This window comes from Diorhabda sublineata, chromosome 11 (assembly GCF_026230105.1).
Source record: "Diorhabda sublineata isolate icDioSubl1.1 chromosome 11, icDioSubl1.1, whole genome shotgun sequence".
Classification (NCBI taxonomy): domain Eukaryota; kingdom Metazoa; phylum Arthropoda; class Insecta; order Coleoptera; family Chrysomelidae; genus Diorhabda; species Diorhabda sublineata.
This window is the reverse complement of record NC_079484.1, coordinates 1,806,645-1,834,026: the sequence shown is the minus strand read 5'-3', so window position 1 is coordinate 1,834,026 and position 27,382 is coordinate 1,806,645. Positions and strand designations below refer to the sequence as shown.

The following is a 27,382-nucleotide window of genomic DNA, read 5'->3' as shown; positions in this document are numbered from 1 at the left end:
TAAAAAAACCCATGAAACCATGAAATATTCTGTAAGTTTTTTCAAAATATCCAAAAATTATGTCAGTTTCTATATCAAATGTTTAACTTTGAAAGAAATCGAATTTTCATGATTTTTCCGCCTATAATAATGATTTTTTCGATCGACTAACATCTTTTTCAAACTCCTTGTATCAAAAAACCCATGAAACCGTGAAATATTATGTAAGTTTTTCAAAATATCCAAAAATTATGTTAGATTCCAGATCAAGTGTATAACTTTGAAGTAAATCGAATTTTCATGATTTTTCCGCCTTTAATAATGATTTTTTCGATCGACTAACATCTTTTTCAAACTCCTTGTATCAAAAAACCCATGAAGCCGTGAAATATTATGTAAGTTTTTCAAAATATCCAAAAATTATGTTAGATTCCAGATCAAGTGTATAACTTTGAAGTAAATCGAATTTTCATGATTTTTCCGCCTATAATAATGATTTTTTCGATCGACTAACATCTTTTTCAAACTCCTTGTATCAAAAAACCCATGAAACCGTGAAATATTCTGTAAGTTTTTCCAAAATATCCAAAAATTATGTCAGTTTCTATATCAAATGTTTAACTTTGAAAGAAATCGAATTTTCTCAAATTTTCCGCCTATAATAATGATTTTTTCGATCGACTAACATCTTTTTCAAACTCCTTGTATCAAAAAACCCATGAAACCGTGAAATATTATGTAAGTTTTTCAAAATATCCAAAAATTATGTTAGATTCCAGATCAAGTGTATAACTTTGAAGTAAATCGAATTTTCATGATTTTTCCGCCTTTAATAATGATTTTTTCGATCGACTAACATCTTTTTCAAACTCCTTGTATCAAAAAACCCATGAAGCCGTGAAATATTATGTAAGTTTTTCAAAATATCCAAAAATTATGTTAGATTCCAGATCAAGTGTATAACTTTGAAGTAAATCGAATTTTCATGATTTTTCCGCCTATAATAATGATTTTTTCGATCGACTAACATCTTTTTCAAACTCCTTGTATCAAAAAACCCATGAAACCGTGAAATATTCTGTAAGTTTTTCCAAAATATCCAAAAATTATGTCAGTTTCTATATCAAATGTTTAACTTTGAAAGAAATCGAATTTTCATGATTTTTCCGCCTATAATAATGATTTTTTCGATCGACTAACATCTTTTTCAAACTCCTTGTATCAAAAAACCCATGAAACCGTGAAATATTATGTAAGTTTTTCAAAATATCCAAAAATTATGTTAGATTCCAGATCAAGTGTATAACTTTGAAGTAAATCGAATTTTCATGATTTTTCCGCCTTTAATAATGATTTTTTCGATCGACTAACATCTTTTTCAAACTCCTTGTATCAAAAAACCCATGAAGCCGTGAAATATTATGTAAGTTTTTCAAAATATCCAAAAATTATGTTAGATTCCAGATCAAGTGTATAACTTTGAAGTAAATCGAATTTTCATGATTTTTCCGCCTATAATAATGATTTTTTCGATCGACTAACATCTTTTTCAAACTCCTTGTATCAAAAAACCCATGAAACCGTGAAATATTCTGTAAGTTTTTCCAAAATATCCAAAAATTATGTCAGTTTCTATATCAAATGTTTAACTTTGAAAGAAATCGAATTTTCTCAAATTTTCCGCCTATAATAATGATTTTTTCGATCGACTAACATCTTTTTCAAACTCCTTGTATCAAAAAACCCATGAAACCGTGAAATATTCTGTAAGTTTTTCCAAAATATCCAAAAATTATGTCAGTTTCTATATCAAATGTTTAACTTTGAAAGAAATCGAATTTTCTCAAATTTTCCGCCTATAATAATGATTTTTTCGATCGACTAACATCTTTTTCAAACTCCTTGTATCAAAAAACCCATGAAACCGTGAAATATTCTGTAAGTTTTTCCAAAATATCCAAAAATTATGTCAGTTTCTATATCAAATGTTTAACTTTGAAAGAAATCGAATTTTCTCAAATTTTCCGCCTATAATAATGATTTTTTCGATCGACTAACATCTTTTTCAAACTCCTTGTATCAAAAAACCCATGAAACCGTGAAATATTCTGTAAGTTTTTCCAAAATATCCAAAAATTATGTCAGTTTCTATATCAAATGTTTAACTTTGAAAGAAATCGAATTTTCTCAAATTTTCCGCCTATAATAATGATTTTTTCGATCGACTAACATCTTTTTCAAACTCCTTGTATCAAAAAACCCATGAAACCGTGAAATATTCTGTAAGTTTTTCCAAAATATCCAAAAATTATGTCAGTTTCTATATCAAATGTTTAACTTTGAAAGAAATCGAATTTTCTCAAATTTTCCGCCTATAATAATGATTTTTTCGATCGACTAACATCTTTTTCAAACTCCTTGTATCAAAAAACCCATGAAACCGTGAAATATTCTGTAAGTTTTTCCAAAATATCCAAAAATTATGTCAGTTTCTATATCAAATGTTTAACTTTGAAAGAAATCGAATTTTCTCAAATTTTCCGCCTATAATAATGATTTTTTCGATCGACTAACATCTTTTTCAAACTCCTTGTATCAAAAAACCCATGAAACCGTGAAATATTCTGTAAGTTTTTCCAAAATATCCAAAAATTATGTCAGTTTCTATATCAAATGTTTAACTTTGAAAGAAATCGAATTTTCTCAAATTTTCCGCCTATAATAATGATTTTTTCGATCGACTAACATCTTTTTCAAACTCCTTGTATCAAAAAACCCATGAAACCGTGAAATATTCTGTAAGTTTTTCCAAAATATCCAAAAATTATGTCAGTTTCTATATCAAATGTTTAACTTTGAAAGAAATCGAATTTTCTCAAATTTTCCGCCTATAATAATGATTTTTTCGATCGACTAACATCTTTTTCAAACTCCTTGTATCAAAAAACCCATGAAACCGTGAAATATTCTGTAAGTTTTTCCAAAATATCCAAAAATTATGTCAGTTTCTATATCAAATGTTTAACTTTGAAAGAAATCGAATTTTCTCAAATTTTCCGCCTATAATAATGATTTTTTCGATCGACTAACATCTTTTTCAAACTCCTTGTATCAAAAAACCCATGAAACCGTGAAATATTCTGTAAGTTTTTCCAAAATATCCAAAAATTATGTCAGTTTCTATATCAAATGTTTAACTTTGAAAGAAATCGAATTTTCTCAAATTTTCCGCCTATAATAATGATTTTTTCGATCGACTAACATCTTTTTCAAACTCCTTGTATCAAAAAACCCATGAAACCGTGAAATATTCTGTAAGTTTTTCCAAAATATCCAAAAATTATGTCAGTTTCTATATCAAATGTTTAACTTTGAAAGAAATCGAATTTTCTCAAATTTTCCGCCTATAATAATGATTTTTTCGATCGACTAACATCTTTTTCAAACTCCTTGTATCAAAAAACCCATGAAACCGTGAAATATTCTGTAAGTTTTTCCAAAATATCCAAAAATTATGTCAGTTTCTATATCAAATGTTTAACTTTGAAAGAAATCGAATTTTCTCAAATTTTCCGCCTATAATAATGATTTTTTCGATCGACTAACATCTTTTTCAAACTCCTTGTATCAAAAAACCCATGAAACCGTGAAATATTCTGTAAGTTTTTCCAAAATATCCAAAAATTATGTCAGTTTCTATATCAAATGTTTAACTTTGAAAGAAATCGAATTTTCTCAAATTTTCCGCCTATAATAATGATTTTTTCGATCGACTAACATCTTTTTCAAACTCCTTGTATCAAAAAACCCATGAAACCGTGAAATATTCTGTAAGTTTTTCCAAAATATCCAAAAATTATGTCAGTTTCTATATCAAATGTTTAACTTTGAAAGAAATCGAATTTTCTCAAATTTTCCGCCTATAATAATGATTTTTTCGATCGACTAACATCTTTTTCAAACTCCTTGTATCAAAAAACCCATGAAACCGTGAAATATTCTGTAAGTTTTTCCAAAATATCCAAAAATTATGTCAGTTTCTATATCAAATGTTTAACTTTGAAAGAAATCGAATTTTCTCAAATTTTCCGCCTATAATAATGATTTTTTCGATCGACTAACATCTTTTTCGAACTCCTTGTATCAAAAAACCCATGAAACCGTGAAATATTCTGTAAGTTTTTCCAAAATATCCAAAAATTATGTCAGTTTCTATATCAAATGTTTAACTTTGAAAGAAATCGAATTTTCTCAAATTTTCCGCCTATAATAATGATTTTTTCGATCGACTAACATCTTTTTCAAACTCCTTATATCAAAAAACCCATGAAACCGTGAAATATTCTGTAAGTTTTTCCAAAATATCCAAAAATTATGTCAGTTTCTATATCAAATGTTTAACTTTGAAAGAAATCGAATTTTCTCAAATTTTCCGCCTATAATAATGATTTTTTCGATCGACTAACATCTTTTTCAAACTCCTTATATCAAAAAACCCATGAAACCGTGAAATATTCTGTAAGTTTTTCCAAAATATCCAAAAATTATGTCAGTTTCTATATCAAATGTTTAACTTTGAAAGAAATCGAATTTTCTCAAATTTTCCGCCTATAATAATGATTTTTTCGATCGACTAACATCTTTTTCGAACTCTTCGTATCAAAAAACCCATGAAACCGTGAAATATTCTGTAAGTTTTTCCAAAATATCCAAAAATTATGTCAGTTTCTATATCAAATGTTTAACTTTGAAAGAAATCGAATTTTCTCAAATTTTCCGCCTATAATAATGATTTTTTCGATCGACTAACATCTTTTTCAAACTCCTTGTATCAAAAAACCCATGAAACCGTGAAATATTCTGTAAGTTTTTCCAAAATATCCAAAAATTATGTCAGTTTCTATATCAAATGTTTAACTTTGAAAGAAATCGAATTTTCTCAAATTTTCCGCCTATAATAATGATTTTTTCGATCGACTAACATCTTTTTCAAACTCCTTGTATCAAAAAACCCATGAAACCGTGAAATATTCTGTAAGTTTTTCCAAAATATCCAAAAATTATGTCAGTTTCTATATCAAATGTTTAACTTTGAAAGAAATCGAATTTTCTCAAATTTTCCGCCTATAATAATGATTTTTTCGATCGACTAACATCTTTTTCAAACTCCTTGTATCAAAAAACCCATGAAACCGTGAAATATTCTGTAAGTTTTTCCAAAATATCCAAAAATTATGTCAGTTTCTATATCAAATGTTTAACTTTGAAAGAAATCGAATTTTCTCAAATTTTCCGCCTATAATAATGATTTTTTCGATCGACTAACATCTTTTTCAAACTCCTTGTATCAAAAAACCCATGAAACCGTGAAATATTCTGTAAGTTTTTCCAAAATATCCAAAAATTATGTCAGTTTCTATATCAAATGTTTAACTTTGAAAGAAATCGAATTTTCTCAAATTTTCCGCCTATAATAATGATTTTTTCGATCGACTAACATCTTTTTCAAACTCCTTGTACCAAAAAACCCATGAAACCGTGAAATATTCTGTAAGTTTTTCCAAAATATCCAAAAATTATGTCAGTTTCTATATCAAATGTTTAACTTTGAAAGAAATCGAATTTTCTCAAATTTTCCGCCTATAATAATGATTTTTTCGATCGACTAACATCTTTTTCAAACTCCTTGTATCAAAAAACCCATGAAACCGTGAAATATTCTGTAAGTTTTTCCAAAATATCCAAAAATTATGTCAGTTTCTATATCAAATGTTTAACTTTGAAAGAAATCGAATTTTCTCAAATTTTCCGCCTATAATAATGATTTTTTCGATCGACTAACATCTTTTTCAAACTCCTTGTATCAAAAAACCCATGAAACCGTGAAATATTCTGTAAGTTTTTCCAAAATATCCAAAAATTATGTCAGTTTCTATATCAAATGTTTAACTTTGAAAGAAATCGAATTTTCTCAAATTTTCCGCCTATAATAATGATTTTTTCGATCGACTAACATCTTTTTCAAACTCCTTGTATCAAAAAACCCATGAAACCGTGAAATATTCTGTAAGTTTTTCCAAAATATCCAAAAATTATGTCAGTTTCTATATCAAATGTTTAACTTTGAAAGAAATCGAATTTTCTCAAATTTTCCGCCTATAATAATGATTTTTTCGATCGACTAACATCTTTTTCAAACTCCTTGTATCAAAAAACCCATGAAACCGTGAAATATTCTGTAAGTTTTTCCAAAATATCCAAAAATTATGTCAGTTTCTATATCAAATGTTTAACTTTGAAAGAAATCGAATTTTCTCAAATTTTCCGCCTATAATAATGATTTTTTCGATCGACTAACATCTTTTTCAAACTCCTTGTATCAAAAAACCCATGAAACCGTGAAATATTCTGTAAGTTTTTCCAAAATATCCAAAAATTATGTCAGTTTCTATATCAAATGTTTAACTTTGAAAGAAATCGAATTTTCTCAAATTTTCCGCCTATAATAATGATTTTTTCGATCGACTAACATCTTTTTCAAACTCCTTGTATCAAAAAACCCATGAAACCGTGAAATATTCTGTAAGTTTTTCCAAAATATCCAAAAATTATGTCAGTTTCTATATCAAATGTTTAACTTTGAAAGAAATCGAATTTTCTCAAATTTTCCGCCTATAATAATGATTTTTTCGATCGACTAACATCTTTTTCAAACTCCTTGTATCGAAAAACCCATGAAACCGTGAAATATTCTGTAAGTTTTTCCAAAATATCCAAAAATTATGTCAGTTTCTATATCAAATGTTTAACTTTGAAAGAAATCGAATTTTCTCAAATTTTCCGCCTATAATAATGATTTTTTCGATCGACTAACATCTTTTTCAAACTCCTTGTATCAAAAAACCCATGAAACCGTGAAATATTCTGTAAGTTTTTCCAAAATATCCAAAAATTATGTCAGTTTCTATATCAAATGTTTAACTTTGAAAGAAATCGAATTTTCTCAAATTTTCCGCCTATAATAATGATTTTTTCGATCGACTAACATCTTTTTCAAACTCCTTATATCAAAAAACCCATGAAACCGTGAAATATTCTGTAAGTTTTTCCAAAATATCCAAAAATTATGTCAGTTTCTATATCAAATGTTTAACTTTGAAAGAAATCGAATTTTCTCAAATTTTCCGCCTATAATAATGATTTTTTCGATCGACTAACATCTTTTTCAAACTCCTTGTATCAAAAAACCCATGAAACCGTGAAATATTCTGTAAGTTTTTCCAAAATATCCAAAAATTATGTCAGTTTCTATATCAAATGTTTAACTTTGAAAGAAATCGAATTTTCTCAAATTTTCCGCCTATAATAATGATTTTTTCGATCGACTAACATCTTTTTCAAACTCCTTATATCAAAAAACCCATGAAACCGTGAAATATTCTGTAAGTTTTTCCAAAATATCCAAAAATTATGTCAGTTTCTATATCAAATGTTTAACTTTGAAAGAAATCGAATTTTCTCAAATTTTCCGCCTATAATAATGATTTTTTCGATCGACTAACATCTTTTTCAAACTCCTTGTATCAAAAAACCCATGAAACCGTGAAATATTATGTAAGTTTTTCAAAATATCCAAAAATTATGTTAGATTCCAGATCAAGTGTATAACTTTGAAGTAAATCGAATTTTCATGATTTTTCCGCCTTTAATAATGATTTTTTCGATCGACTAACATCTTTTTCAAACTCCTTGTATCAAAAAACCCATGAAGCCGTGAAATATTATGTAAGTTTTTCAAAATATCCAAAAATTATGTTAGATTCCAGATCAAGTGTATAACTTTGAAGTAAATCGAATTTTCATGATTTTTCCGCCTATAATAATGATTTTTTCGATCGACTAACATCTTTTTCGAACTCTTCGTATCAAAAAACCCATGAAACCGTGAAATATTCTGTAAGTTTTTCCAAAATATCCAAAAATTATGTCAGTTTCTATATCAAATGTTTAACTTTGAAAGAAATCGAATTTTCTCAAATTTTCCGCCTATAATAATGATTTTTTCGATCGACTAACATCTTTTTCAAACTCCTTGTATCAAAAAACCCATGAAACCGTGAAATATTATGTAAGTTTTTCAAAATATCCAAAAATTATGTTAGATTCCAGATCAAGTGTATAACTTTGAAGTAAATCGAATTTTCATGATTTTTCCGCCTTTAATAATGATTTTTTCGATCGACTAACATCTTTTTCAAACTCCTTGTATCAAAAAACCCATGAAGCCGTGAAATATTATGTAAGTTTTTCAAAATATCCAAAAATTATGTTAGATTCCAGATCAAGTGTATAACTTTGAAGTAAATCGAATTTTCATGATTTTTCCGCCTATAATAATGATTTTTTCGATCGACTAACATCTTTTTCAAACTCCTTGTATCAAAAAACCCATGAAACCGTGAAATATTCTGTAAGTTTTTCCAAAATATCCAAAAATTATGTCAGTTTCTATATCAAATGTTTAACTTTGAAAGAAATCGAATTTTCTCAAATTTTCCGCCTATAATAATGATTTTTTCGATCGACTAACATCTTTTTCAAACTCCTTGTATCAAAAAACCCATGAAACCGTGAAATATTCTGTAAGTTTTTCCAAAATATCCAAAAATTATGTCAGTTTCTATATCAAATGTTTAACTTTGAAAGAAATCGAATTTTCTCAAATTTTCCGCCTATAATAATGATTTTTTCGATCGACTAACATCTTTTTCAAACTCCTTGTATCAAAAAACCCATGAAACCGTGAAATATTCTGTAAGTTTTTCCAAAATATCCAAAAATTATGTCAGTTTCTATATCAAATGTTTAACTTTGAAAGAAATCGAATTTTCTCAAATTTTCCGCCTATAATAATGATTTTTTCGATCGACTAACATCTTTTTCAAACTCCTTGTATCAAAAAACCCATGAAACCGTGAAATATTCTGTAAGTTTTTCCAAAATATCCAAAAATTATGTCAGTTTCTATATCAAATGTTTAACTTTGAAAGAAATCGAATTTTCTCAAATTTTCCGCCTATAATAATGATTTTTTCGATCGACTAACATCTTTTTCGAACTCCTTGTATCAAAAAACCCATGAAACCGTGAAATATTCTGTAAGTTTTTCCAAAATATCCAAAAATTATGTCAGTTTCTATATCAAATGTTTAACTTTGAAAAAAATCGAATTTTCTCAAATTTTCCGCCTATAATAATGATTTTTTCGATCGACTAACATCTTTTTCGAACTCCTTGTATCAAAAAACCCATGAAACCGTGAAATATTCTGTAAGTTTTTCCAAAATATCCAAAAATTATGTCAGTTTCTATATCAAATGTTTAACTTTGAAAAAAATCGAATTTTCTCAAATTTTCCGCCTATAATAATGATTTTTTCGATCGACTAACATCTTTTTCGAACTCCTTGTATCAAAAAACCCATGAAACCGTGAAATATTCTGTAAGTTTTTTCAAAATATTCAAAAATTATGTCAGTTTCTATATCAAATGTTTAACTTTGAAAGAAATCGAATTTTCTCAAATTTTCCGCCTATAATAATGATTTTTTCGATCGACTAACATCTTTTCCAAACTCCTTGTATCAAAAAACCCATGAAACCGTGAAATATTCTGTAAGTTTTTTCAAAATATTCAAAAATTATGTCAGTTTCTATATCAAATGTTTAACTTTGAAAGAAATCGAATTTTCTCAAATTTTCCGCCTATAATAATGATTTTTTCGATCGACTAACAACTTTTTCGAACTCCTTATATCAAAAAATCCATGAAACCGTGAAATATTCTGTAAGTTTTTCCAAAATATCCAAAAATTATGTCAGTTTCTATATCAAATGTTTAACTTTGAAAGAAATCGAATTTTCTCAAATTTTCCGCCTATAATAATGATTTTTTCGATCGACTAACATCTTTTTCAAACTCCTTGTATCAAAAAATCCATGAAACCGTGAAATATTCTGTAAGTTTTTCCAAAATATCCAAAAATTATGTCAGTTTCTGTATCAAATGTTTAACTTTGAAAGAAATCGAATTTTCTCAAATTTTCCGCCTATAATAATGATTTTTTCGATCGACTAACATCTTTTTCGAACTCCTTGTATCAAAAAACCCATGAAACCGTGAAATATTCTGTAAGTTTTTTCAAAATATTCAAAAATTATGTCAGTTTCCATATCAAATGTTTAACTTTGAAAGAAATCGAATTTTCATGATTTTTCCGCCTATAATAACGATTTTTCCGAGCTTATTACATATTTTTCGAACTCCTCGTACAATAAAATCCTTTTTACATAAATTTATCAGAGTCTGACTCATTTTTTTAATTTTCGGAGCAAAGTAATCCGAATTTTTTTTCAAAACTCCTAACTTAAAGTTATATACCTCGCTCTCTGTATTAAGAAGGAAGGATTTTCGTAATTTTTCAAGGATGATATCGATATTCCTGTCCCGTTTTTTTTGTACTACAATGTTGCCAATCCAAAACTGTACATACCACATATTTATATAGTTTTTTTATTTTGAAAAAAAAATTTACTTCAACTTTCACCCTGTATATTTCTCACAAATATGAAACTAAAGATATTTAATATATAGTCACTTAGACAGACGTTTTCTCAATCGATTCACGTAGAAATGAAATCGATATCTCGAATGGTTTCGGAGATATCGATTTTTTTATACAAGCTTGTCAAATTTTTTTCGAAACATCCGAATTTTTTAACGAAAATATTAAAAATACCAATTTATAGTAAAGATATGCGAAAAATCATGGAATATTATATATTTTTTTTTCCAAAAAAATCCAAAAATCCCATTAATTCCCAGATCAAATGTACAGTTTTGAAGGAAATCGTATCCTCTGTACAGGAATATCCCGAATCACATTTCTCAGTGTAAAACGAAAATATAATTGGAGGAAACGTACAAAAATCGATTTTGTATCAAAATGAATCTTAATGCGACTCAAATATTTGACATAACAACTAAAATGGCCGACAATACACATTTCATACAATGACGAATGTTTCTCAGTGTAGATCGAATAAAATAAAACAGCAAGAAATCGAAAATACGATTTTTAGATCATTACAAACGACGCATTTGTAACAGAAACCGATTTTTTTCCCCAAATTCCAGACAAAATCCCCCTGCGAAAAAGTCATAAGACGCGATATAGCCAGAACCTATCCGGAACACGAATTTTTCAAAGAAAAAGACGGACTAGGCCAAGAATCTCTCTTCAACGTTATAAAAGCTTATTCTCTACACGATCGAGAAGTAGGATATTGTCAAGGTTCAGGTTTCATAGTGGGATTGCTTCTGATGCAGGTGAGTGACTCAATATTCGTTTTTAGACATGATACCGAGACCGGTTCGCCCACTTCGATGACAACGACAACATTAATTTCGATATAAATGAATTTTTTTCGATGCACAACCGAAAATAACAAAAAAAAAAAAAAAAACGTTTCGCCGTGTACCGCGTCCAGTGGTAATGACAACAAACATTTCATATTTCTGCAGATGCCGGAAGAGGAAGCGTTCGCCGTTTTGGTGCGGATAATGGAGGATTACCGGATGCGAGACATGTTCAAGCCCAGCATGGCCGAATTGGGGCTGTGCATGTACCAATTGGAGAACCTCGTCGCCGAATACCTGCCGGATTTGAATCGACATTTCCAATCGCAAAATTTCCACACTTCCATGTACGCTTCCAGTTGGTTCCTCACCCTTTTCACAACGGCCCTATCGTTGCCATTGGCGTGCAGGATCATGGACGTTTTTCTTTCCGAAGGAATGGAGATCATATTTAAGGTGGCTCTGGCCATGTTGACGTTGGGAAAGGACCAACTCATGTCTCTAGATATGGAAGGAATGTTGAAGGTATGTCGTTGGAAATAAATAGAAAAATAAACGGTTTTCCGTAGCTTTTTCGCGATGATTTTTCGATTTTAGGTCTCTTCGAATCGATTTTCATAGAAACCAGACCGGAAATTGGGAAATTTTCCCAAAAAATTAAAATTGAATTGTGGTTAACAACAAATACTCCAATAGACAACTCAAACCATAGATAAAAATATGAGGATGTGGATTTAAATTTTTATTTGATTGAAAAGGGAGTGATAGCGAGGGTTGTGGTTGCCACCACCTCATTTCGAAACCCTTAAAGGCATTATGTGATTAATTTATCTAACGAAAAGTTTCTACCGTAGATTTGGAGTTGTTTCAATTCCAACCGGTTGTTGTGGGACTTGGAAGGAAAGGAAAACCTACTAGTTGGACGTGTGGCAAAAAAATTTCTAAATAAAAAGCTAATTTGGTGTACCTGAGTGCTCAATTGGCTTTGCTGCAGCTCTGAGGATGCTCATTGTTTATTATTGATCCATTATGCAACTCCTTTCAGAGAGTTTAGGATGTGGAAATGTGTGAAGATGTCAAAAATCTTCATCTTCTTAATCACATACTCTCAGGTGTCATATTCTGGAGTTTCTTGGTATCTCCACTTCGAGATAATGTCTTCTTTACTTACCCCGCAATCTCTACTGGACCTATCATCTTCAGGTGTACATTAAGGCGGTAATTGGGGTCTGTTTTTTTATTCTGCAGCTCTGAGGATGCTCATTGTTGTATTATTGATCCATTACCCAACTCCTTTCAGAGAGTTTAGGCTGTGGAAATGTGTGAAGATGTCAAAAATCTTTATGTTTCGTATCTTATGCTCTCCGGTGTAAACTTCTGTAGTTACTTGGTGGTAATTGGAGTCTGTTTTTTTATTCTGCAGCTCTGAGGATGCTCATTGTTTATTATTGATCCATTATGCAACTCCTTTCAGAGAGTTTAGGCTGTGGAAATGTGTGTAGCTGTCAAAAATCTTCATCTTCTTAATCACATACTCTCAGGTGTCATTTTCTAAAGTTTCTTTGACCTTTACGTAACCCGCAGTCTCTACTGGACCTTCTCCAGGTGTACATTGAGACGACAATACCTGAACAGGGTTAATATTTTATATTCCGCATACTAATTAATATTAGTGTTTATATAAATTTTTTTCACTGATTAATTTCCGTTTTTATTGATAGTTTACCATCAATATTTGCCGTACTATTACCCCGTGGTTGTTTTAATTTAAAAATAGTTATGATTTCACTGTACTGTATCATTTAATTGAGTGTTTGATAACTTGATATAAAATGATAAGATCCTATCTTAATTAACCTTTTAAAAAATAATTCCAATTGCGTATAATTCAGATATCAATTTTTGCAAAATGCAAAACATATTAAATGTAAGTAAAAGTAATTGTACATAATAAAAAATGAATTTTAGAGACGAAAGGGTTGTTTAAATATCTATTATGATGAATTGGATTGTGTATTTGATTTGATTGAATCGATTCTCTTTAAAAAAGTATTAAAAGTGTGGCATTTTCATTGTAGTAATAATTTAATACCTCTTTTGACGAGCTCCTGGTCTAATAAACAAAAAAAGTCATTTGAGAACGTTTTTTCAACCTTTCTGTTGGATTTTTATGGAATTAAGTAAACATCCAATAATCACTGCAAGCATTTAAAGTTCAGATCAAGATATTATTTGTAGTAACCTCTATATGTGAGATAAGAAACTTATTGATCAATGGAATAAGTCTGTACGTTTTTTTAATATCTCATTGGCTTCTAATATTTCCTAATTTCATATAAAATTACCTTTCTAAACGTTATTTTACATAAACTTTGGATTTTATTACTAAAAACTAATTTGTTGACTTTACTGTTGAGTTTTCGACTCTGTTTACAACATTGTCAAAGTTATGTCACTCACGGAACATTTTAAAACGATGACAGTGACATTTTGTTTACGAATATGATGAAATAGTCACCAAATTATATTTCTACACTTTATTTTAAATAAACTTTCGATTTCATTACTAAAAACTATTTTTTTGTATCATATTTTGTCTGTACTGTTGAATTTTCAACTCTGTTTACAACATTGTCAGAGATATGTCACACACGGAACATTTTAAAACGATGACAGTGACATTTTGTTTACGAATATGATGAAATAGTCACTAAATTATATTTCTACACTTTATTTTAAATAAACTTTCGATTTCATTACTAAAAACTATTTTTTTGTATCATATTTTGACTTTACTGTTGAATTTTCAACTCTGTTTACAACATTGTCAAAGTTATGTCACTAACGGAACATTTTAAAACGATGACAGTGACATTTTGTTTACAAATATAATGAAATAGTCACCAAATCATATTTCTACACGTTATTTTACATAAACTTTGGATTTTATTACTAAAAACTATTTTTTTCTATCAAATTTTGACAATTTAGTATTGAGTTTTCAACTATGTTTACAACATTGTGAGATTGTCCGATGAGGTCTATCACTCACCAACCATTTTAGAACACTAACCGATAGTGGTGACATTTTGTTTCTACATTTAAAAATGTTTGTATTTAACTGGGAAATTTGTTTTAATTTGCAGTATTTCCAAAAAGAACTTCCCGTTCAAGCTGAGACAGAACCAGAGGCTTTAATGCAAACCGCTTACGAAATGAAATATAACGCGAAGAAAATGAAGAAATTGGAGAAGGAATATATAGTTATTAAGACTAAAGAACAAGAAGAAATGGCCGAATTGAAAGTAATCAGACGAAGTTCATTTTATATAAAAACAAAATTTTTTTCTTTCAATTCAGATTTACCGGAACCTTCCAGATCTTAATTTCCTAATCTTCTTTTCCTTTTTTTCTTCCTCCTAATGTTTTTCCCATCTCTTTGTCTTCCCCCTATTGTTTTTCTTGTCTCTTTTTCTTCCATCTATTTCCTCTTATATCATTTTCTTCTTTCTCTGTGTCACCTCTTCTCATAATAGCCTCATTTGCTCTATTTTCCAGATAATCTCCATCTTTTCGTAATTTTCTTCTTCAATAACTTGTTTAGTTTCATTCTGGACCACACCTCGTCTTTTTATTGTTCCTATTACCTTTCTTATCTCTTTTCATTCTTTCTATTTGCCTAAATCAATTCTTAACAACCTCATTCGCTCATTTTTTTTTCTCTCTACCTAATATCCTCATTTACTTCGATACTGTAATAATCCTTCTCCTTTTCACTCTTTTATCCTATTCACTACCACTTTTTCTTCTTCATATTCATTCATCTCTTCCACAAACCTCCCCATTCGCTTTGTTCTTGGAAAACTTCCTCTTTTAACAATCTCCCCGTTCGCTTTTCCATGAAAATCTTTCCATTTTCCTCATTTTCTATCTGATCTTTACTCCTAATACCCCAATTCGTTTTATTCTTGATCAATTTTCATCTTTTTCTTCTCTCTAATATCTTATAAATTTTCTTAATAGTCTCCTACGGTCTCTAGTTTGTTTATGGATTCAAGTATTGAAGTTTTCTTCTTTTTTTGCTCTCCTACAGTCTCTAGTTTGTTTATGGATTCAAGTACTAAAGTTTTCTTCTTTTTTTGCTCTCCTACAGTCACTAGTTTGTTTATGAATTTAAATATTGAAGTATTCTTCTTTTTATTCTTCTTTTTCTGCTCTCCTACAGTCTCTAGTTTGTTTATGTATTCAAGTACTAAAGTTTTCTTCTTTTTTTGCTCTCCTACAGTCACTAGTCTGTTTATGGATTTAAATATTGAAGTATTCTTCTTCTTTTTCTGCTCTCCTACAGTCTCTAGTTTGTTTATGGATTCAAGTACTAAAGTTTTCTTCTTTTTTTGCTCTCCTACAGTCACTAGTCTGTTTATGGATTTAAATATTGAAGTATTCTTCTTTTTATTCTTCTTTTTCTGCTCTCCTACAGTCTCTAGTTTGTTTATGTATTCAAGTACTAAAGTTTTCTTCTTTTTTTGCTCTCCTACAGTCACTAGTCTGTTTATGGATTTAAATATGGAAGTATTCTTCTTTTTATTCTTCTTTTTCTGCTCTCCTACAGTCTCTAGTTTGTTTATGTATTCAAGTACTAAAGTTTTCTTCTTTTTTTGCTCTCCTACAGTCACTAGTCTGTTTATGGATTTAAATATTGAAGTATTCTTCTTTTTATTCTTCTTTTTCTGCTCTCCTACAGTCTCTAGTTTGTTTATGTATTCAAGTACTAAAGTTCTCTTCTTTTTTTGCTCTCCTACAGTCACTAGTCTGTTTATGGATTTAAATATGGAAGTATTCTTCTTTTTATTCTTCTTTTTCTGCTCTCCTACAGTCTCTAGTTTGTTTATGTATTCAAGTACTAAAGTTTTCTTCTTTTTTTGCTCTCCTACAGTCACTAGTCTGTTTATGGATTTAAATATTGAAGTATTCTTCTTTTTATTCTTCTTTTTCTGCTCTCCTACAGTCTCTAGTTTGTTTGTGGATTCAGGTACTAAAGTTTTCTTCTTTTTTTGCTCTCCTACAGTCACTAGTCTGTTTATGAATGTAAGTATCGAAGTCTTCTTCTTTTTATCATTCTTTCCTTGCCACTCCTCTACTAGGTTACTAGGCCATCGTTATTTTTTGTTTATCCCGTAAACACGATACACAAATTTCCGTCAGTTCCGTAAAAAAAAAAAAATATTTACACGATAAACAGCAATAAATCCAAAAATCCTCTCGAATAAACTCGGTTATCTCATTTACAGAGATTGCGACAGGAAAACAAACAGTTGAGACACCGTTGCGAAATGTTGGAAGAAGAAAGTAAAGCGTTAGCCGACAGATTGGTGAAAGGACAAGTGAGCCGAGCCGAAGAAGAAGAAACCACTTTCGTCGTCCAAAGGGAGCTCGAAGCGTTGAGACACACCCATCTGGAAACTACCCACCAGCTCGCATTAGCCAACGAAAGGATTCGAGCTTTGTCGTTGATGATGGAAGAAACTGTAAATAAACCGTCAATCGATCGACCGTTCAAACCATCGTTGATCGTTCGCGTTTTGTTTTTTTTTTCCAGCACACTTCGCGCCAGTCTTCCATGGAAGAGATAACGCTGAAGCAAGAACAGCTTTTGCAAAGGGAAGAGATGATAGAATGTCTCCAGGAAGAGTTGGTGAAGGTCAGGCTGAGGAAAGCGGAAGACGACGCCATTATACGGGATCTCCGTTCGAGAATACACGAATTAGAAGAAGATAAGAAAACGCTGAGGGAAACGACGCCGGATAATAGCGTGGCGCATCTGCAAGAAGAATTGATCGCCGTGAAATTGAGGGAGGCCGAAGCCAATCTTTCTCTGAAAGATTTGAGACATCGAGTGTCGGAATTGAGCGATCAATGGCAGAAACATCTGCAGGTAAATGAGAACCGTTCGGATTTTGATTCGGTTTATTGTATTCGGGTTTCGCAGGACCATAAACAAGATCCGCCGCCGCCGCCCGATCCGCTTAGTACCCCCAAGAAACTTCTATTCGGTAAATTGGGACACAACGAAACGCAAAAGCTCGAAGAAGAATTGATGACAACTAGAATCAGGGAGATGGAAACGTTGACGGAAGTGAAAGAACTTCGTCTGAAGGTACGGCAACGTCTCGAAACAAAATTTCCACTCGAAATGTTTGATTTTTGAATTTGTAGGTTATGGAATTAGAAACGCAGGTCCAAGTTAGCACCAATCAACTACGAAGACAAGACGAGGAAATTAAAAAGCAAATGGAACTGCTGGAATGCGCGGAAATGAAAAAGAAAGAGGCGGCAGCTCGGTTATTGGAAGAGCAACGCCGATACTCCGATCTCGAAAGTAAAATGAAAGACGAATTGATGAGAGCTAAAATAAGCGACGCGGAAAAAACTCAAACGGTCGCTACGCTGATGCAACAAATCGGACAATTGGAACTTAAAGTAAGTATAGTTCCGAACGATGACCGTCAGCCACCGCCCGGTAGCTCCATCTACCAATCGGTAGAAAAACTCGGTACCGGATATTAAATCTCATTAGATGCTGACTCGAATTAGAACCGGGATTGAAAAATATGTACCAAGTACGGATACGGGACAAATTGGGACCGTTACGGATGTGAACCTTCCGGAAACTACCGAAAATATTGTCTGATCAATATACGACCAATTAAAAAGGCGCTAATACTTCGGTAATAGACAGATAGATCTTACAAATTACAAATCGAAAGAAAATACAAAAAAATTATAATTTAGGAAAAAAAGGGACACCCTGTAATCGCGTAACTGACATTTTTTAGTATTGGCATTTGTTAACTTCAAGTTTTCCGATTGTTTTTCGGTTTGTTTGAACGAATCGGCACCGCTAGAGTTAAGGGTTTCCGAAAGGATGCTGCAAATATAGTTCAACCATCACGCGATATATAAAAAGGTGCTCAAACTCATTGAAATGAATATGGAGACATTGCGAATCAGGAATCAATTTGAAAATTTACTTTGGAACATGAGTAAACAACGATTAAAGAAAGAATGGAAAAAATATGGTTAATAAAAAGATTCTTATACAAAACTAGTAAGGGATGACTGCTACAAGATACCCCCATTATTATACCCATATAACCGACGTTCGTTAATGTAAATGGAGATTAAATAGTATTTTTAGTAATGGCATTAGCCATATCCAAAAAATTTCGATTTCGTTGATTCTTTTCAAACTAATTGGGAGCTTTAGAGATGTGGGTGGGCGATAATCAAGTGTCCAAAAGCCATATCATGTTACTAAATGTCATAATCATGTACTCAAATGACATATCATGTTACTAAATGTCATAATCATGTACTCAAATGACATATCATGTTACTAAATGTCATAATCATGTACTCAAATGACATATCATGTACCCAAAAGCCATATCATGTTACTAAATGTCATAATCATGTACTCAAATGACATATCATGTTACTAAATGTCATAATCATGTACTCAAATGACATATCATGTTACTAAATGTCATAATCATGTACTCAAATGACATATCATGTTACTAAATGTCATAATCATGTACTCAAATGACATATCATGTACCCAAAAGCCATATCATGTTACTAAATGTCATAATCATGTACTCAAATGACATATCATGTTACTAAATGTCATAATCATGTACTCAAATGACATATCATGTTACTAAATGTCATAATCATGTACTCAAATGACATATCATGTTACTAAATGTCATAATCATGTACTCAAATGACATATCATGTTACTAAATGTCATAATCATGTACTCAAATGACATATCATGTTACTAAATGTCATAATCATGTACTCAAATGACATATCATGTTACTAAATGTCATAATCATGTACTCAAATGACATATCATGTTACTAAATGTCATAATCATGTACTCAAATGACATATCATGTACCCAAAAGCCATATCATGTTACTAAATGTCATAATCATGTACTCAAATGACATATCATGTTACTAAATGTCATAATCATGTACTCAAATGACATATCATGTTACTAAATGTCATAATCTTGTACTCAAACGACATATCATGTACTAAAATGTCATAATTATGTACCCAACTTCAAGTAAATGAAAAATAGATAATAAATAGTCTCTCTGGTATTAGATATTTTTGCTTTTTTGATAATTTGGTTCTACTTATCAATTTCTAATTGTTTTTGGAATCGTAGAGTCAAGAAATAGCCACTGAAGGTGAACTGAGGATCCATTCTGTTGACGCAAGCGATAAAGTCAGAGAGCTGCAAGACAAAGTGGCAGATCTACAAGCCGAGGTAAATATTGTGCAATTTGCTTGCGCGTCGTCATTATACAGCCAAAAAAATAAATAAAAATTCATATTCACCTGTGTTATAAGCGCACGCTTCGCTTATTTTTTTTGTAAATAATAAAATTATTGGCAGAAACGTTTTCGCTGAAAAAAAAAAAACAAAAACAAAAAATAATCAGAGTTGCTGGGGTTGTACAGAGTGTCTTGTACATATTTTTCATTCGGTACCGATGAATTCGCGTTCGGTTTTCTGCCAATATCGACGATTTTGAAAAAAATAATCAAGTTTTCGCGCAAAATATGCTAATGAGAGTTTACTTAGTTTCCCACGCCTATCACAAGCCCGGACACAGAGCCTTGGAGGTGGCTCGAGTAAGTCAACAACAGTTTCGCTTTTATTTATTTATTTTTTTTTTCAGTGTACACAATCAAATTTATTATCGATGAAATCGGCTGTTTTTTTATACATCGAACGTGTATTTAATAAGATCGGAACCGTACGTTTTCCAGAAAATTGTATCGGTGAATTATAAATAAAAATTGTGGTCGAGTGTTTGTAATACCCTGTATAATGTCTTGATGTTTGATTGCGTACACTTCATGTTGTGTATATGAATCATTCTGCCGGTTTCATTTCTATTTTTTTTTTGTATGACTAGTTTGAAAATATGTAAATTTGGGAAAAAACTACCACCAACGTTGTTTATAATTATTTATATCAAGTTTTCTGAAAACTTTGTACTCACTGTACTTTGTAACGCATTAAATTAAAATCAAAATTTATCATAAAACTAGTAGGTTTGGAAATTCTACTCGGAGTAGTACTTTCTGGTCCTTCGAGCCGGATGAGAACCATTTTTACTTAAATTTTCCATATTTTCTGTTTAATCGTTTCTGTAGTTGAATTTCTTTCTCCGTAGGTACATTTCATACAATAAAATGAGAAATTTTCAACCAAAAGGTAAAATAATCTCAGAGATTTAAACCTGTAAATGAAAATTAACGCCATTTCGGTCGTTTTCTAAATTATTTTGAAAAATTTAAACCCACTCTACATTATAATCCATTAAATTGAAACCAAAACTTGAAATAAAACCAGTAAGTTTGGGAATTACTACTCGGAGTAATACTTTCTGGTCCTTCGAGCCGGATGAGAACCATTTTTACTTAAATTTTCCATATTTTCTGTTTAATCGTTTCTGTAGTTGAATTTCCTCCTTCATAGATACATTTCATACAATAAAAAGAGAAATTTTCAACCAAAATGTGAAATAATCTCAGAGATTTAAACCTGTAAATGAAAATTAACGCCATTTCGGTCGTTTTCTAAATTATTTTGAAAAATTTAAACCCACTCTACATTATAATCCATTAAATTGAAACCAAAACTTGAAATAAAACCGGTAAGTTTGGAAATTACTACTCGAAGTACTACTTTCTGGTCCTTCGAGCCGGATGAAAAGCGGTTAACCCTAGAAAACTTCAGAGAATCAAACTAAAACGTTTTTTCTCGAATTAACATGTAACGAAAAATGATTTTGAGTATATTTTTGATATAATTTATGCATGAAACTCACAATTTTTTTTTTCAATTAAATCCATACAAGCATGAAAACTGACACAAGCACGATACATCAAATTAGTTATTTAGGGAAAAAAATCAAATGGGATAAAATTTACAAAATCATCAAGAGCAAAAGGACTTGTATGTATAATACAGGGCAAGCCAGTAGTTTAGTTTCCCAACGTCCGATGTAATAGTTGCATGGTGATTTATTTTTCGGTTCTATTTAGAAAAAATCGAGTTTTATATTTTTAAATCGCCGCCATTCTTGTATTCTTTTAGGTCTTAAGGCTGGAAAGGAGTAAAGGAGGTTACGTCGGCGGTCGCTTGTCGGGAGACAGATCTTCATCGATAGACAGCACCGATGACGATTCCAGACTAGTCCTAGACGATTCAACGTTGCGTTTAAATATTGTAGATTCCCCCACATCGAGTAACGAATTGAATTTCAGCGAATTGTCCAAATCAACGATGAGGAACAACTTGGAATCGAGCGCGAAACCTCGCGCAAACTTAGATGTATATAATAGCGAAAATGACGTGCCACAAGTCTGACTAAATTTTTTTCTCCTACAATGATACTAAACCCCCCTTCCCCCCCCCCCCCAAAAAAATGACGTACGTAGAGATTCTTATGATTGTTATAAACAGGCGAAAAAATATTCGAAATTGTAGTCTGAACGAACCATCGAATCATTTTTGATAATTATTTAAAAAAATTTTTCGGATACCGATGCGATCTAGTAACAATTTGCCCAAAATTGAACGGGGTAGGTGTTGATCCTGCGCTGGTATACCGAAAAAAAAAATAACGGAACTGGTATACGGGAGTATTTTAAAAAAAACTCCGGATAAATATAAAATATAAAAGTAGAAACCCATTTGAATGTAACGTTGAAATAATTTTTCTCTTTTTTTGGGATATTTTCTGTATTATTTTGAAAAATTTAAACTCACTCTACCTTGTAACACATAAATTAAAATCAAAATGTATCATAAAGCCGGTAAGTTTGGAAATTACTACTCGAAGTACTACTTTCTGGTCCTTCGAGCCGGATGAAAACCATTTTTACTTAAATTTTCCATATTTTCTGTTTAATCGTTTCTGTAGTTAAATTTCCTTCTCCGTAGTTACATTTCATACAATAAAGTGAGAAATTTTCAACCAAAAAGTGAAATAATCTCAGAGATTTAAACCTGTAATTGAAAATTAACGCCATTTTGGTCGTTTTCTGAACTATTTTGAAAAATTTAAACTCACCCTACCTTCTAACGCATAAATTGGAATCAAATATGATCATAAAACTAGTAAGTTTGGAAATTACTACTCGAAGTACTACTTTCTGGTCCTTCGAGCCGGATGAGAACCATTTTTGCTTAAATTTTCCATATTTTCTGTTTAATCGTTTCTGTAGTTGAATTTCCTCCTTCATAGATACATTTCATACAATAAAACGAGAAATTTTCAACCAAAATGTGAAATAATCTCAGAGATTTAAACCTGTAAATGAAAATTAACGCCATTTTGGTCGTTTTCTAAATTATTTTGAAAAATTTAAACCCACTCTACATTATAATCCATTAAATTGAAACCAAAACTTGAAATAAAACCAGTAACTTTGGAAATTACTACTCGAAGTACTACTTTCTGGTCCTTCGAGCCGGATGAGAACCATTTTTGCTTAAATTTTCCATATTTTCTGTTTAATCGTTTCTGTAATTGAATTTCCTCCTTCATAGATACATTTCATACAATAAAACGAGAAATTTTCAACCAAAATGTGAAATAATCTCAGAGATTTAAATCTGTAATTGAAAATTAACGCCATTTTGGTCGTTTTCTGAACTATTTTGAAAAATTTAAACTCACCCTACCTTCTAACGCATAAATTGGAATCAAATATGATCATAAAACCGGTAAGTTTGGAAATTACTACTCGAAGTACTACTTTCTGGTCCTTCGAGCCGGATGAAAACCATTTTTACTTAAATTTTCCATATTTTCTGTTTAATCGTTTCTGTAGTTGAATTTCCTCCTTCATAGAATACATTTCATACAATAAAATGAGAAATTTTCAACCAAAAAGTAAAATAATCTCAGAGATTTAAACCTGTAATTGAAAATTAACGCCATTTTGGTCGTTTTCTGAACTATTTTGAAAAATTTAAACTCACCCTACCTTCTAACGCATAAATTGGAATCAAATATGATCATAAAACTAGTAAGTTTGGAAATTACTACTCGAAGTACTACTTTCTGGTCCTTCGAGCCGGATGAGAACCATTTTTACTTAAATTTTCCATATTTTCTGTTTAATCGTTTCTGTAGTTGAATTTCCTCCTTCATAGATACATTTCATACAATAAAACGAGAAATTTTCAACCAAAATGTGAAATAATCTCAGAGATTTAAACCTGTAAATGAAAATTAACGCCATTTCGGTCATTTTCTGAACTATTTTGAAAAATTTAAACCCACTCTACATTATAATCCAATAAATTGAAACCAAAACTTGAAATAAAACCGGTAAGTTTGGAAATTACTACTCGAAGTACTACTTTCTGGTCCTTCGAGCCGGATGAAAACCATTTTTACTTAAATTTTCCATATTTTCTGTTTAATCGTTTCTTTAGTTGAATTTCCTTCCCCATAGTTACATTTCATATAATAAAATGAGAAATTTTCAACCAAAAAGTAAAATAATTCCTGAGAGAAAGAAAATCATTGGAAACTACTCCAAAAACCACTTGAAATGTTCAAAATTGTGAGAAGTTTAGCGATCACAATATCTCAAATAACTTCAAATGTATTTACAACAAAAGAAACAGAGTTTAAAATAATTGTTTGTTGCAATTGTCATTGACTCTTTAGCTTCTTCTTCTTCTTTCTCGTCTACTATCCTACCATTCAGCCTTTTGAGAAGTAGATGTCCAACTTTCGTGTCAACTCTTGGAAAATCGACCAAAAGGTCTCCTCGAAATTGATCCATCCTTTAGCCCATCAATCTTCCATAATCGGCGTGATCTCTCCACTAAATCTTCAATAGTTTTCATCTCTACTACTTCATACACTTAAACCGAACACTAAACACTTTCAAACGCATCCAGCAATTTATTATCGGATACATTTTTTAATAATGTGCTCTTTAAACCAGACAATAACGGATCTCCTAGTTTGTCCAATATTTCTATTTCTACTAGATTTGTTTTTATCGCATTTTAAAGACTCCCGTCGACGTCGGTTATCCCACAGTATAGATTTTACACTATAAGAAAAATTATACAACGTTGCCAGATTTGGGAAATATCAAGAATATAATAACCGGACGATTTTTCATTTTTGGATGTGCCCCCACGTTAGTAAAAAATTATTATTGGGTGTTAGTATGTACACTTAGAGATTTGACAATGTTATATATCTGTTAGTTGTGCATTTAGAATTTGATATTAAAAAATGGGGTCGAATTTTTGAAAATTTTCAACGGCTCTATCATATTCAAAAGGGTGATTAGATAGTAATTAATGAATAGTGTGATTTTATGTAAATTACGGTTTAACAAAATACTTTGTATACAAGGTGTTTCGATAGAAATTATTTTAACCGATTAATTAAAATATTTACTTGAATTTATTAAAAAAAAATTGTTATTACTAGTAAAGTTTAATTAGAACCTCAATAAGTCTACAGAAATATCTTGTATGTATTAAAAAAAAATATTATTTTGCTATTTATTTATTCAACTGTCCATAGGCAGTTGAAGCACTTGTTCCTGGAATTTATTTTTATTATAATTTTTTTTTTTAATCAAAAACCAGTAGCTTCATAATAATTTTAAAAAAGCTCTTCTTCTTCTAATTCTAGAGACTAGTGACTACATTTTTCATATTAAGCTGGTAGGTTAATTAACAAAGACCAAATGTATTCTTGTTTCGGGTTTCGATTACTAGTTCATACCAGTCCATACCAGATTTGTGGAAGAGATGTATGAAGTTGACAATTTTAACGCACAAAAATTGTTTAAACATTCAATTGACTCGTTTGTAGATTTCCCGGATTACACTCAGCCATACGACTGATAATTTAATTCATAAGTTGAAAAATTGTGGAAAATGCTTCATCGGTACAAAATAAAATCAACTCAAAACTATCAATTGATGAGGAATTTAAATGAAACGAGGTCGAGGATGAGTAAATTTTCGATAAAAACCATCTACATTTACAACTTACGGATTAAAATGTGATAATAATTTGATAGAAATCTACTAAACGTTACTACCCCTGTATCTAAACCTATCAGCACTAGTATAGAAGACGGGAAATGATATTTTAGTTGTATACGTTATAATAATTGAAACATCACTCAAAAAGTCACGTGATTAACTAAGAAAAAATCGATTTTGTTCTCATCGTAGAAGGATTTGTCTTTTGCCTAAAAATAGGCTTCAGTTTCATCAATTGCTTCTTCATTTGATCTAAATTTCTTTGCCGGCGAGCATATTTTTGAGATCAGTAGTCGCTGGGGACTAGATCTGGACTGTACGGTGGATGAGGAAGCAATTCGAAGTATAATTCATTCAATTTAACCATCGACTTTTGAATCTTGGTCAAACTGTAGATTTTTTTCCTTCGACATATGAGACCGTTTTTTGCTTACCAACATGTCCAACATGTCTATGTGGTATTCGCCACTGATTATCTCTCCCTTTTGGAGATAGTTGATGAACGATATTCCATGGGAATCCCAAAATACTGAAGTCATAACCTCCCCAGCTGGCTGGACGCTTTAGCGGCCACAGTCCACTCAGATTATGATCGTTTTGGTTCCGGAGCGAAGGAATGGATCCATTTTTCATCAATCGTCACGTATCCGGCGAGAAAGATCTGATTTATTAGGTGTAAACCTAACCAAACGCTGCTCTGAATCATCTACACGTCAATTGGACGACCAAAACGTTCGCCATCATTTGAAATAACAAAAGTGGCTTCACTTAAATGGCCGTCACTTTTTTCTGACAGATCGAAATGTCATGAAATTTGACACATGGTCGTTTGAAAGTTGGTACTTCATAAACGTCATATGGATTTGACAATGGCGGCGCCATCTGTGTGCAAGTCACACGATTTATTGAGTGATGTAATAAAAATGGATAATGCATTTGGAGGTGATTTATTTTTATCGGAAAAACTATCGAAAGATACCTAAAACCAAGAAGTTTAATCGACAAAATCATTGAAATTTAGTACTAGAATAGCATTTCCCTGATAATATCAATGTCAAGTGCCAACTATACACTTTCTTGATATCGATTTTTTTATACGAAACTTTCTAATTTGTGCAATAAATATAACAGTGTAGCCGTTTTGTGATTAGCAGAATTCACAATTTTTTAAACGATATTAGTTTTGAATTTTTTTTTTTTTTTTGGAAAAAAGTGATATCTAGTTATTTTCTCTATTTTTTATACATTCCTTTGATTGAATACAATTTACAGGGTGACGTACTAAGCTCGTTTCTTTTTCAACCTCCGATCGCCCCACACATTCATTCGGACGTCAGTCGGCGTTGTGCTACAGCCACGTAAACATGTCGGCCATTATAGATGCGCGATTCGTTTTCTACCAGGCGATAATACTGCAGAAATCCATCGGAGGTTGAAAAAAAAACGGCCTTCGTCCGAACATAAAGTATTCTTGATGAAAAATAGTTTTTATTCGAAAAAATTGTCTCGAGATTGATTCCTTTCTTACCTTGATTACCTTAAATTAAATTTGCATCGGTTCCTTGTGAAAATAATGAAACTGCAAGTAAGAATTAGTCTCTTGATAATGTGTTTATTGCAATTCTATTCTGTGATTCACCCTGTATGTTTAAATCGTTGGCGTGGTCGCTGATTTTTTTGTTTACTTGTATATTTACACGATTACTTAAGCAATAAAGTATTATAATTATGTATTACATATTAATTAAATATTTCTTTATTATCTGTATGATTTGCTGCGCAAGCTGTAACGTTATTTATTTTCTTAACATTTTATATTTATTTTTACAATATATTTGTTTAACAAAAATCGTT

The 27,382-nt window shown here is 30.9% G+C and overlaps 1 protein-coding gene across 5 annotated transcripts in view; it reads left to right on the top strand.

Moving 5' to 3' along the window:
- Positions 1-27,372, top strand: part of LOC130450157 (ecotropic viral integration site 5 ortholog) — a 43,066-nt gene extending 15,694 nt beyond the window's left edge. For 2 of the 5 annotated variants that reach the window (XM_056788372.1, XM_056788370.1), the window contains 8 exons: positions 11,176-11,367; positions 11,563-11,922; positions 14,544-14,702; positions 16,689-16,925; positions 16,997-17,554; positions 17,614-17,877; positions 19,646-19,747; positions 21,590-27,372. In XM_056788372.1, the coding sequence (XP_056644350.1) occupies positions 11,176-11,367; positions 11,563-11,922; positions 14,544-14,702; positions 16,689-16,925; positions 16,997-17,554; positions 17,614-17,877; positions 19,646-19,747; positions 21,590-21,862 (2,145 nt within the window). In that variant the 3' untranslated portion in view covers positions 21,863-27,372. Of the gene's footprint in view, positions 1-11,175; positions 11,368-11,562; positions 11,923-14,543; positions 14,703-16,688; positions 16,926-16,996; positions 17,555-17,613; positions 17,878-19,645; positions 19,748-20,065; positions 20,116-21,589 lie in introns of all 5 variants that reach the window. The other 3 variants (XM_056788374.1, XM_056788371.1, XM_056788373.1) reach the window with 3 other exon arrangements.
- The last annotated feature ends 10 nt before the right edge of the window (positions 27,373-27,382 follow it).